Source organism: Sciurus carolinensis, chromosome 12 (assembly GCF_902686445.1).
Source record: "Sciurus carolinensis chromosome 12, mSciCar1.2, whole genome shotgun sequence".
NCBI lineage: Eukaryota > Metazoa > Chordata > Mammalia > Rodentia > Sciuridae > Sciurus > Sciurus carolinensis.
The window spans coordinates 62410492-62423409 of record NC_062224.1 but is presented as its reverse complement, the minus strand read 5'-3'; the positions used below and the strand labels follow the sequence as shown (position 1 = coordinate 62423409).

Below are 12918 nucleotides of genomic sequence, written 5' to 3'. Positions count from 1 at the left end.
GAGGTCCCTAAAAAGGTCTGTGGCAGACTTTTTTTTTTTAAGGAAGATGATATTTTCAGGGGAATCAATGGACTAGTACAACTGCAACCCAAGTGAACAGGACAGGCTTAAAAGTTGTAGGGATTCGCATCTGCTCCAAAGCCACTCACATTCTCCTTGGGGCAATGCTCTCCAGAGGTGGCCCTGATTCTGAATTTAGGACAGGAGGCAGAGGTGCATACCTGGTGAGGCCCAGGGAGGGCAGGATCAGCACCATGAAGATCAAGAATATGTAGACTTTGGTCATCATGATCCGGTTTTCCCCTGACCTGCAGGAAGTCAGAGATGAGCACTCATGGTCCCCCAAATGCTCCATCCAGGTGCCCCCAGTTAAGGCCCTGCTGTGCCCATCACCCTGGCTTGGGGTGTTGGAGACATCCTTCTCAGTGGGGGCACCTTGAGACTCAGGCACTCACTTGGTCCAGTGAGACTCCAGCAGCGTAGAGTAGTAGACAATGGATGGGAGCAGGGCCGAGAAGGACCAGAGCAGGAGCGTGGGGAAGAACTGGCTGACAATCGGGTTCTGGAAGACAAAGTCCACAGCAGAGAGAGTCAGAGGGGCTCTGGGCCACAGGGGCTGAGGCCAGGACTGAGGGCATGGTGGCTCAGTGGACTCCTGGGGCAGAGTCCTGATCATCCTCCAGTACCAATGTTGTGCTGAGTGCAGGGTAGGCAGTTCTCAAATACTGGTCAAATAAACAATGATAATCCCTTATGCTTCTGTGGCTCTTTATAGCAAAGAAGGCAATTTCACATATAGTAGAACTCCACTTATCCAACAACTTCTCTGTTCCCTATAGAAAATGAATGGCTGTTGCTAAGAAGACCAAAACCTTCAGGCCAGGGCCCCTCTCCAGTAGACCTTCCCACTCAGCTCCCACTGGTCTAACTGTAACTTAACAGGACTGGTGTTTGATCCCAATCCTGTTGTGTTGGTTATACTCATTATTGTCATTATGTGACTTATTATTTTCACTGATTAAATGGACATTAAAAATAGAAAGAAATTCTCTTTGAATACTAAGCTGGGGCTGGGAGTGTACATCAGTGGCAGAGCATTCGTTATCACCCATGGGAGGCCCTGGGTTCCATCCCCAGCACCTTGAAAAACAAATAAATCAACCAATGAGTGAAAGAAAGGGAGAAGAAGAATGAACAAATGAACTAAGCTGGATATTTTGAAAAGATTTATAAAGGCCAATTTCTAAAAAGTGCTGTTGAATTAGATAAGAGTAAATTAACTAAAAGACCAAGGGATATGAATCTAGGCGTTCCTGTACTTGGAATGGCTTTGCAAGTATCTTTAAGTCCTTGCTTTGCTTTATTGCCTATTTTTAGATGCTGGGATGGAACCAGGTCCTAGCACATGCTAAGTACTTACTCTACCACTGAGCTATGCCACCAGACTAGATTCTTACTGTACTTTAAAGAAACCCAAGCTGGAATCACAAATGATGAAATAAGAATGTAGTTTATGTAAAACAAAGAGGAACTCGAACCTGCAAATCCATCTTCAAAAGAACAGATCTTGTCCCTACAAAAGATTGTCAAAGGAAATGAGCATTACCTGCTGTAAATCTAAACCAAACTGCTTAATATATACTTAAGGAGCTCTTATTACAAATGGAGTCAGATAGGAGCTCCAACACACAACGGCTTGTTGGATCATCATCACAACCTGAGTATTTTATGACAGGTGTTTCAACTCCAGTTCTTGGGTGAAACACTGAGGATCAGAATTCATCACCCAGGGATGATTAGCTCAGTGGAATTGGAAAAGGAAAGAAAAAGATTCAGGCAGATATTTCAGCAATGTAAAGTATGGGGAAAATGTTTTTTCAGTAGATGTCCATTTAGGGTGTATTTAGGCTGTTATCCCATTGATTCATCTTTGCTTTTTGTTTTGTTTTGTTTTGGAGACAACATCTCATTAAGTTGCTGAGACTGACCTCGAATTTGCAGTCCTGCCTTAGCCTTCCAGGTTGCTGGGATTACAGTTGTGTGCCACCATGCCTGGCTATCTAAGGTGGGGTTTTTTGTTTGTTTGTTTGTTTTTGTCTTTTATTTTGGTACCAGGAATTGGACCCAGGGTTGCTTAACCACTGAGCCACATCCCCAGCCCTTTTTACTTTTTATTTTGAGACAGGATCTTGCTAGGTTGCTGAGAATGGCCTCAAACTTGTGATCCTTCTGCCTCAGTTTCCCAAACTGCTGGGATTACAGGCATATGCCTCCGTGCTCCCAGCTAAGGTGTTTGAAAATAATTCATTACCTATACAGAATAAATGACTTTATAACAAGATTATGAGAAACTAAAATGTAAAGAAATCATCATCCATGATCCTGCCACCCATTCAACAATGTGCTTTTCATTCTTTCCTGTCCCTTTTCCTAGTGTCTACTATTTACACAAATTACTATGTGTACCCTGGAACCATTGCTTAGAGATAATTTTATATTCTGCTTTTATTGTAAGTTTCTCCTCTGTACCACAAAATCTTTAAAATTTTTAATAGATGTTTAACATCTATTAAACTGAATATCAGACTGAATATATTTCATTCAGCTCAAATGATCTCTCCTGTTGAGCATTTTTAGGTCGATTCCATTAACTAAATATATGTATCTCCATATATATACATATATACTTACTGAAAAGACATTGTAATAAACATAGCCATGCCTGCTTGGGGTTTAAAAGTCAGATGTGAGTTAAGTAACTTGGCCTCCTGCTTCAGTCCCCCCAAACCCTTTGCCCCTCCTCATTCCTCCCCCAACCCATGATGCCCTCCTCTTGCTGGCCCTCCAGGATGGGCCTTGCAGCACAGTCACTCACATTTAGTGCATGGATGGGTTTGGTGACATTGAACTTGTCCATGGTAGACAGGATGATGGAGGGTGTGGTCAGGAAAAACAGCACTATGAAGAGGGTGAAGTTGATGCCCAGCCACTGGAGCCACCAGCGGAGGCCCTGGATGGAGAGGTTCTTCCTGCAGAGGGAGGGACACAGGCCCGAAGGTTTATCTCCCAGGCACAGGCCAACAGTGCCAGCAGTGCTTAGGTGGGTGAGAAGGTCAGATTTAGACAGGCCAGGAGACTAGCCTGGGGGCTCTGGCTGAGGGCTTGTTTGACCTTCAGGAGTAAAGGCAAGTTCTCTGCACTGGTTTCAGCTACAAGAAGGCCAAGTTTCAGTTCCTTGGCTCAGACGGAAAAACACTATTCACTGCTGACATGGCTCCTGGCCAGAGTCTGGGGACCAAAACCTACCAAAGAGATGTCACGAGCACCCAAACAGACCAAACAAAGCTCCAGCGTGACATTTCTTGGACATCTGCAATGCTCTGTGACTAACAACACATTCTTCCCATGGTACCATCCCAAGGGGTGCAAGGAGGTGACAGGCAGAGAAAAAGGAGCATTGGCACAGCTGAAGCTGCTCTGGACCCTCATTCCCACCAAGAACAGACCCACAAACCAATCCCAAGTTTGAACCAGAGAGCAAAATTGTTGGAGGCTAAACTTGAATTCAATGGAGATGGGCATCCAGGAGGCATTCTGGGCAGATGTGAGTTAAGTAACGAGGCTTCCCTGGATAGGCGTCCAGGCTGGGTGCCTCCATCCTCAGCATCCACTACACTTAAGTCTCCCACATGGCTCTGGGGACAGCTTGGCTCACCGGCTGTGCTGTATTGTGGTAGCCATAAGCTACGTGTGGTTAATGAGTACTTGAAATATGGTCTAAACTGAGAGGTGTTAGAAGCATAAAATATGCAATAGCTTTCCAAGACTGAGCATGCAAAAGACAATGTAAAGAAATCACAATTAAAAATATAATTATATCTGGAAATGTCAACATTTTGGATATATTAGGAGAGAGATATTATTAATATTAAATTGACTTGTTTTCCTTTTTAACAGACCTACCAGGAAATTTAAAATACATATACAGTTCATATTATCTTTTTGCTGGACAATGTTTGAAGGCTAGGGAGTAATAGTGGAGGCAAGAGCTAGGTGTGGACATCCTAGTTGGGCCACATAGAGCACATTGTGGCACCTGGGCACAGAGAATTATACAAGACGTGTGTAGATCTCCACTAAATGTCAGGTCACCCCTATGCCTGGGGTGGCCCAGCAGGAACCCAGGCCCTCTTCCCTGGCCTGGGAGCTCACCAGCAGATGTCCTCTGGGTATGAGGCAAAGTTGACCGTCCAGCTGGAGATGCAGAGCTCTCTGCCGTAGGAAGACGGCTGGGGCTCACCTTTGCACTGCAGGCCCTGACACTTGCAGGCATTGAAGTCTTTCAGAATGCTGCCAGGAAATGCAGAACCAATCAGAGCTCAGCCCAGCTGAGGTACCACATACATCAAACAGGGACCAAATAAAAGTGGGAGCTGCATAGCACAGGTCTTTGCTTTATCATTCTCTTATAATGCAAGTTGTGAAAGAGGTGTCATGCTTGGCACACTCGGTGGAAGATTTTTTTTAATCCTTACCCTGCAGCAAGGGATTACTATTCCCATCTTATACATAAGGAAACCAAGGCTCACCGAGTTCGATTTCACTTCCCCACGTGCCTGACTCCATCTCCCACACTGTCTGCACACCCCAACGCGCTGCTCCTCCAAGGGCCATTCCCTCCACCTGCCCATGAGACTGGAGCTCTGATCTGATCCTGCTGCCAGCCAGTGGCTTCACCTTTCCATATCTTCACCCCATCCCCAGCCGGGTAGCGTTAGGCCACATTATATACTGACCCTAACTTCTGTCTCAGGACTCCCACCTCCACCCTCATCATCTCCATGGATAACTCTTTCCCCCTTTGGCCTCCCATGAAGAACCCAACACCCCTTGACTCCTGTCTCCCTTCCTACTGTTCTCCTCCCACCACTGGGTCTGAGAAACCCTAGTGGGTAACACCCAAGAGACCATATCCAGGGTCATGAAGCCAGAGAGAGCAAAGGTGGGGGAGGGGCACTGGCATGGTTTCCTGCTTTCTTCATCCCACTCCCAACCTACCCCTGCTATTTCCAAGGCGAGGTGACACAAGGTCTCAGGTATGGGAGCACTTTATGAGCTTATAGCTCCAGGCTTCCCAGAGCTGCAAATGTCATGGAGTCCCTGGGTCCTCCCAACCAGGTACACACTGGGCCTGTGAGCAGAAGGATCTGTAGTTCTACAGCAGATGTCTGCAAGGAGGGAGCATCCATTCAGAATGCTAGATGCAGAGCCAACGGCAAGAATTCCTGGAGCAGCTGGTGAGAGCCAGGCAGTAGACCAGGCCACATCAGTCCAGCAGGGGGTCATCTGGAATCACCCCACACCAAATCCCTCCAGCTGTCACACGAACATGGGCTGGGCTCCCTAAAGGAGGAATGGTGGGCCATCTCTACCCAGAGAAAGCAAGTTATCCAGACGGGGCCTGGGAGTCAGCTAAGAAAGGGCCCAGAATATGCTCATACTCACTAGGTGGCCATAGACTTCTCCTGGAAGGTGACAAATGCCATTCCCAGAGGCTGATTCTGGACCTGGCATTCCTCTGCTGAGATCCTCTCTAGCAGCCTGTCCTTCAGGCGTGTGTAGTAAGAGATGGCATCCTCCTGCGAGAAGACACAATTCCTTGGGGTAATGTGGCCCTGGATAGGTGTCAGGGGCACACCCACATCAGTGCCCATGCTCCTGGCAGGGATATGGGGCTCTCACCCGCTCACAGCCCTGCACTTCGCAGCAGCAGAACTGACCACAGGGCTTGGGGTTGATGAGGGTTGTCCGACCTGTCTTCATCTGCAGATTTGTATAATAGGTCAGGCTCTTCTCTGTCTTCTTTCTGTAGAGGTGAGAGTGCAGTAGGAGACAGGGCACAAGCATCAGACTCATGGTTCTATTGACATGGGCCCCTTGCACATAGTCTGTCACCAGGGCCCCATGCACACCATTTGTCCCCAGGAGAGAATGGGAGTTGAGCTTTGTGAACCAGCAAGGGGACAGATCACACTTCTCCCTTCCCAGCGGAGAGATCCCAGGCCAGCAAGGAAGAAGGTGGGCATTCCGGGGCAAAGGGTCAGAAAGCTCCAGGACAGGTGAACCAAGGCACACGCCAGCAACCCTCCCTTACCTCTCCCTGCACAGGTAGATCAGCTTGGCCACGTTGTAGCACAGCTGGACATCCACCACCTCACACGTGGGATATGCATCCCTGTGGCCAGGGTAGGCCAAGGCAAAAGACAGTGATTGGAAGAGTGACCACACCAGGGAGGACAAAATATGCCCAATCAACAAGGGAAAGAATGGTAGAGCATTCAGGCTGCTAGTTTCTGTGCTAGTAGAAACCTCTTTTCTGTTATTCTCCAGAAAGAAAAAATTTTGAAATTTGAAATTTTGATTTTTAAAAAAATTTTTCCAAAAATCTTGGTGATGCTGGGATAGAACCCAGGGCCTTGCATATGCTAAGCAAGCATTCTACCACTGACCTTCATCCTCAGTCCTTTTTATTTTGAGACAGAATCTCATAAATAGCCCAGGTTGACCTTAAATTTGTGTTCCTCCAGCCTCAACCTCCCAAGTAGCTGAGATTATAGGTATGCACTACCACGTCTGGCCAAAGAGGCATTTTTTAATATCATGAAGGTGACTGTCTTGAAATTGACAAGTTTCTATCTACTTGGCTTTCAATCAGCAGGTACTTCTGATGGGGAAATTCAAACATGTCAGGGTTGGGGGTGTGGCTCAGGGATGGAACTTGCCCTGGGTTCCATCCCCACCACCAAACAAACAAATTCCACATCCATCATCCCCTCTGCCTACCCAAAGGAAAAGATTAATCATTTGTCCTAGGATAATATCTATCGTGGGCTATCATTGAAATCCTAGTCAGTTCATAACCTTTGTGAAGGTCACAGACCTTTAGCAGGTCTAATAAAAGCAAAAGACCCCAGCCAATCAAGTGTCCAACATATATCAACAATCAGCAAATATGTATACACTTACTGTTGGCTACATAACATATACTGTTATGTATGTTATCATATTTCATCCTCATCATAACCTGTCAGTTTTTGCCCTTATTTTATTTTCTATTTTTTGACAGTACTGGGGATTGACTCAAGGGCCTCATACATGCTAGGCAAGCACTCAACCACTGAACTGGATCCCCAGTCTTTGCCCCCATTTTACAAACGTGTAAACTGAGGCTCACAGATTTCTAAGTGGTTTTGCCCAAGGTCACATAAGCTTGTGAGTGGTTGATGATCATAACCACTACACAATGTCCCCTTACCTTACACACAATTGTACTCTTGGGGACATCAGGACCATGTCAATCTCCACCCACTACTGTTCTAAGTAGTGGCAATAAAAAGCCTGATAAGCTTACATTCTAGTGAGAGAACAGCCCACAAATGTGGGAATTATTCAACTAATCAGTAGGTCTATTTCAGGTCCCAATAAGAGCTTCGAGGAAGAGATGCCCAATTTAAGTATCCCTGCTCCAAGGGAAAATCACACATGAGTCTCCAAGGATTGCAACAGCGTTTTACCCAGAAGGCTTCCTAAAATAGGAAAAAGCGTGAGTCACACAGTGTTTGCATGGGAATGAGGGACGGCTTTTCTCTTTCAGCATGTACGGGAAGTGGGACTAGCATTTCCAAATGCTGCCTCGCAGGCAATTTTGGAGAATTGTTTCAAGGAATAGAAAAAAATGATTGTGGTACTGAGACTTTATATAAGGTGATTATTTCTACAATACTTGGAGTTTCTGAATAATCATTAAATATTCATTCAATAAATTTTAAAGATTCCTTTTGCAATTCTGTTTATACTAATAATTTGCTTAGCAAGTGCTTTCTTCATAAAAAGCACCAAGTTAAAGTGTAGCCCATACCCAGTACATACTACGAATTAGTGACTGCTGAATTGATAAGGAAAGGAGAGAGAATAAGACCTCAGCAATGGAGCTGACCTTCCAGTCCTCCAGTCGCCAGCCTTGGGAGCCTGTTGTTCCACCCCACCCACTTGCTGATGCTGCCCCGGGGCTTTTCCCTGCCTTCCTGCCATAGTAGGCAGCCCCCTGCCTCCACTTGCAGGAACTTTTGGTGCAGAGGCTCAGCAGGGTGTGCTGGAAAGGAAGTTCTGCATGGAAAGCCAGACCTGGAGAAAGTGCTCCAGCAAGACACCTTCTGAGTGGATGGTAAGCCAACAAATGCAGGTACCTGAGTACTCTAGTTTGTGGTTGGCAGAAAAGCTCAGCATATGTACCTCTTACTTAGCAAAGTAGACACTCAGACCCCAAGGTGAACCATTTTGTTCCCCCCATACTCTGGAGATGTCTTTTTGCACCTGTACCCTGGTCCACACTCTGGACACTGTGGTCATATGGGCAGCCATGGTTGCTTGCAGAGGATGAGCCACCCCTCGTCCCATCTCTTACATGGCACCAACAGAGCCAGCACACAGCCGTTCACCTCTCCTGTGTCAGTGCCAGTCCTTCTCAAATCTCACCTGCATACCCAAGTGGAAGACGTAAGGTGCTCACCTAAGGTACCAGCCTTGGGGGACTGTGCTGGGACTATCCTCTGGGACTATCCCAGAGCTTCCCAGCCTTGGTTCAGGAAGCTCTGGGATACAGAGCACAAGACACCTGAAGTCACAGACATCAGTCCGTGAGTGATGTCCGTCCAGTCTTTTCAGAGTTACAACCACTGAGGTCTCTCTGCGTAACTTCAGAATGCTCCCTGGCAACTTATCATCCTATGCTGTCACCTGGAGGGACTCAGCTCCCCTTCGGTGTCCCTCAGGCCTGCTTACCGGAAGTGGCTCTCCACTGTCTCTTTTTTGGCATCTCTGGAGAGCCCTGTGATGAATAAGGTCCTTCTCACCTGACAGGAAAAATATGACAGGAAGAAAAGTCACTGAGGCAAGCCAGTTTTGGGGTGGGCCCAAGTTTTTACCCCATTCAAGCCTCCTGAAAGAAAACCATGGAAAATTAGGTGCTCAGGTTTTCTCTACTCATGGCCTTGGCAAACCCTGGAGCATGTTATTTATACAGCATCCTCTTCCAGGCTACAGAGGAATCCATTTCCAAAGCAACTCTATGAGTCTCCTTTGCAGGACAGGAGACTGAGAAAGAACCCAAAGAAGACTGTGATTCAAATGGGGTCACACAGAGTACAAAGGAGGACCCAAGCCTGGGACCAAGTCACAGAAAGGAGGACTGCCCTCAACCTAAACTTTACTTTTTTCTGTTTTTGTTGTTGTCTGGTTGTTTTTTAAAATTGAACCAGGGCCTTGTAAATGCTAGCCAAGCACTACACCACTAAGCTATACCCCCACAGCCTCAATCTAAACTTCTTTTCTTGACATCAGTAACTACAAATCCAAACCCCACAGATCAAAGAATAAGTTGGCAAGAGGAACATGGAGCAGGGAATTCAATCAGGTCCATGCTGGGAGGGGAACACCACAGCTCAGCACATAAGACAAACGTACCCCGACATCGACTCTCTCAGCCCACTCTACTCTACTCTACAGAGTGTTACTTTCACTCTCATTTTCAATAAATCTATGCTTTGCCTGTCTAAAAAAAGGGGGTGCTGGGGATATGGCTCAGTTGGTAGAGTGCTTGCTTCACATGCACAAGGCCCTGGGTTCAATCCCCACCACCACAAAAAAAAAAAAAAAAAAAAAAAAAAAAAAAAACAATGATTTGGGGCAAAATATCCAAATCTTAAAACAATCCACCAGGAAAGTAAAACAACAACCAAAAAAAGATAATGCCAAGTGAGAGCACAAATATGCAGGCCAGATTCTAGAGGCTCCCTGGTCTCACTGCTGTCATGGTCCTGTGGCTCAAACCTGGGAGGCTGTTCCCCTCGCGCTCCCACCCGCACCCCTCCTCATACATGTCCCAGACCCCTGCCTCACTCACCAGGTTCTCTTCTTTGTACTTGATGGACTGGGTGTGGTGCCGCATGAAGCCCACGGTGAGGATGAGGTAAATGACGGCAAAGATGGTGTGCAGCCAAAGGAGGTCATTGCTAAGCGGGAACACCACCTGACATCAGGGTTGGACTCCCAGGCAGCAGGGTAGGGGCACAGGCTGGGGCCGGCTGACTCTCAGTAGGCACCATGCCAAAGGTCAATGGTTTCATCACAAAAGAGCATCCAACAGAGGCCATATGGCCAATGCCCCTCAGCCCTCAGCAAATACTTCAGAGAGGTCCCTGTCCCCATCCAAAAAAATGAACTCTAGATCCACAGGACCAAACTGCAAACAGAGGCTGCCTGTGTCATGTTCACACCCCCAGCCCAGCAACACAACGGCTTCAAGAGACTTCCAGACATAGCCTGCTGCTCTCGACTCCCTCCAGCCTACCCTGGCTCCTGAATCTGTCTCCCCCTCCATTTCACCTATCAGCACCCCCACATCCACGTGTCCCGTACTTACCCAGTCTGCAGGTTTGCTATTGTTGTCCTTCCAAAACTATAAGGATCTTTGTCTGTGGAGAAGCACAGATAATTAGTTCCACAGATAATTACTTCCAGGTTCACAATGGAAAAGCAGGAAGGGAATAACCAGTCTTGGTTTAGGAAGCTCTGGGATATAGAGCACAGGACACCTGGGCCAGTCCTAGAGTGATGTCCATCCAGTCTTTTCGGAGCCACATCAACTAAGGCCTCTGCTTGACTCCAGAATGCTCCCTGACAACGTCTCAACCTAACATGCGGGTAAAGTTGGAAATATTTTTTTGTGGGGGGTACTGAGGATTGAACCCAGGGGTGCTTAACCACTGAGCCACATCCCCAGCCCTTTTTAATATTTTATTTAGAGACAGGGTCTCACTGAATTGCTTAGGACCTTGCTAAGTTGCTGAGACTGGCTTTGAATTCACACTTCTCCTGCCTCAGCCTCCTGAGCACTGGGATTACAGGCGTATGCCACCATATCTGGCTAAAGTTGGAATTTGAATTCATCTTGCTTTGAAATTCACAAAAACAGAAATACTTTGAGAAAACTTGAAACATCCTAAGCTCTCACCAAAACTGAGACTGGGAATCACTGGTGTTATAGGTGGATTTGTGATGGCATCTCGGAAGCTGGGGAGACGTGACTCCACACTGATCTCGACTAAGCATCTTCCAGATCCTCAACTGTGACCTCCTGATTTGGGTAAGGGCAGGAAGTATAAAACACTTTCTGAAATTCCTGATCTAATTCTGTAAACCTTTGGGTCTTCTTTCCCTTCTGTTTAGATAGAACCAGAAGCTGATATTAGGGGCCTCTGCTTTTAACTCAGGTTTGGAGCAGATTCTCCTCTAGATCTTTACGCAAATGGAAAATTTCCAAAAGTCACTCCAAGACTGTCTCACATCTGAATTGAGGCCTAACTCCTGGGCCTGGTCTATCACAATGAGCCCTTTCCCCAAGGCCACTGCTCTGCACCATCCCAACACAGACAAGAATGAGAAGGGGTGTTACCTAGCAAGTCTCCTGAGAGGTTGACCGGCAGGATGACACACAGGGACAAGAAGCTGACCACCACCAACAGGAAGATGATGTGCCTCTGGAAAGACAGGTAGTGGATGGCATCCTCCCCACACCATTCCAGGATCTGGTCATCGCTGGCCAAGACACACACGGAATCTTAATAAGTAGTGATAACAGCTGGGCCTTGGCATGGACTGTCTCCTCTAATCCTCACAACAATTCTATGAAATAGTTTCCTATTTTCCCTCCTTTTATTTATTTTAATATGTGTGAATACAAAGGTACAGAAAATTACAGTTTTCAGGACCACACAGCTTGTAACAGCAGAGCTAAGACATGATTTTCAGGGCCCATCCTCTTTCCTGGGGCAAAGGTAACCCTACAACCCCACTTCATATTGCCAGAAACATCTGTGTCCATGTTATGCATGTGGTGAGGTGTGTAGATACATAGTCCCTTCTGCTGTTGGAGGTCACATTTGGATTTGGAATGTGCCCAGACCCATGGCCCCTCCCTTTCTCCTGTGAGTTGGGGGAGCAAGGCGAGCCAATGTTCATCCAACTGCACCAGCCACCTCCCTTTGTCCCTGCCATGGCCCCAGAGATGGGGAGGTAATCTGCTCCACCATTTTCCATCCTCTGAACTGCCACATTAGGAAGCTTTGGGTCAATTGGGAAACTGGAAAATTCCAGGCTCAGATGGTCAGACTTCCTTGCTGCAAAGGGAGAAGGGGCAGGTGCTCCCCTCTTTCTCACTCTCCTGACAGGAAGGGATCCCAAGACCCTTGCTTCCAGAAGACCTGGAAAGCACTGCACTAGAAGAGATCAGAGAAACAAGTACAGCATAAAAGAACCAGTCTGAAAGGTGTTAGTGTGGGCTCGCAGTCAGAAATCTAGTTCAGCCACCTCTGTCTGGGAGCAGATCCTGTGGCCTACCTGGGCCTCTGCCCAGAAGAGAAAACGGTCCACTACTTGTTCTATCAGCCTAGCAGGACTCAAAGAGGTAGTGAGCACCAAGTACCAAATGCTGCACCCAGCACCAAGAGATGCTTAGAAATATGCTTGTGAATGTGACTTCTGCTTCCTCTCCATCTCCAGGACAAAGCTTGGCAAATGACTACACGCTTTCACTTCTAAGTAAGCCACTCCTCCTCTGTATTTTAACATCCCTGAGATGGGGTGTGCCCTACCGTTAATAGTTGACGGTAGTTTAAGTGGCAGCATTTTCTTATTTTTAGTGTTATGTATGCAAAATAATGTACCCTTCTCATGATGCCTTCTTAGACTCAATGGCACAGAGCAGCAAGTGGCAGAGCAAAGACTTCTCCAGCCCCTGTCTCCCAGCTCCTTTCACCACATGAGAGGTGACAAGCTGGTTCTTAATTGCCAAGTACCTCT

The 12918-nt window shown here is 46.9% G+C and overlaps 1 protein-coding gene across 2 annotated transcripts in view; it reads right to left on the bottom strand.

The window, feature by feature from the left end:
* Tmem63a (transmembrane protein 63A) overlaps positions 1-12918 on the bottom strand; it is a 36579-nt gene that overhangs the window by 8743 nt on the left and 14918 nt on the right. Inside the window, exons 6-16 of one of the 2 annotated variants that reach the window (XM_047519829.1) lie at positions 11513-11655; positions 10481-10532; positions 9962-10070; positions 8842-8912; positions 6155-6235; positions 5743-5866; positions 5506-5639; positions 4213-4350; positions 2876-3029; positions 456-562; positions 222-308 (exon numbers count right to left, since the gene is read on the bottom strand). In XM_047519829.1, the coding sequence (XP_047375785.1) occupies positions 222-308; positions 456-562; positions 2876-3029; positions 4213-4350; positions 5506-5639; positions 5743-5866; positions 6155-6235; positions 8842-8912; positions 9962-10070; positions 10481-10532; positions 11513-11655 (1200 nt within the window). The remainder of the gene's footprint in view (positions 1-221; positions 309-455; positions 563-2875; positions 3030-4212; positions 4351-5505; positions 5640-5742; positions 5867-6154; positions 6236-8841; positions 8913-9961; positions 10071-10480; positions 10533-11512; positions 11656-12918) is intronic. The other variant, XM_047519830.1, reaches the window with a different exon arrangement.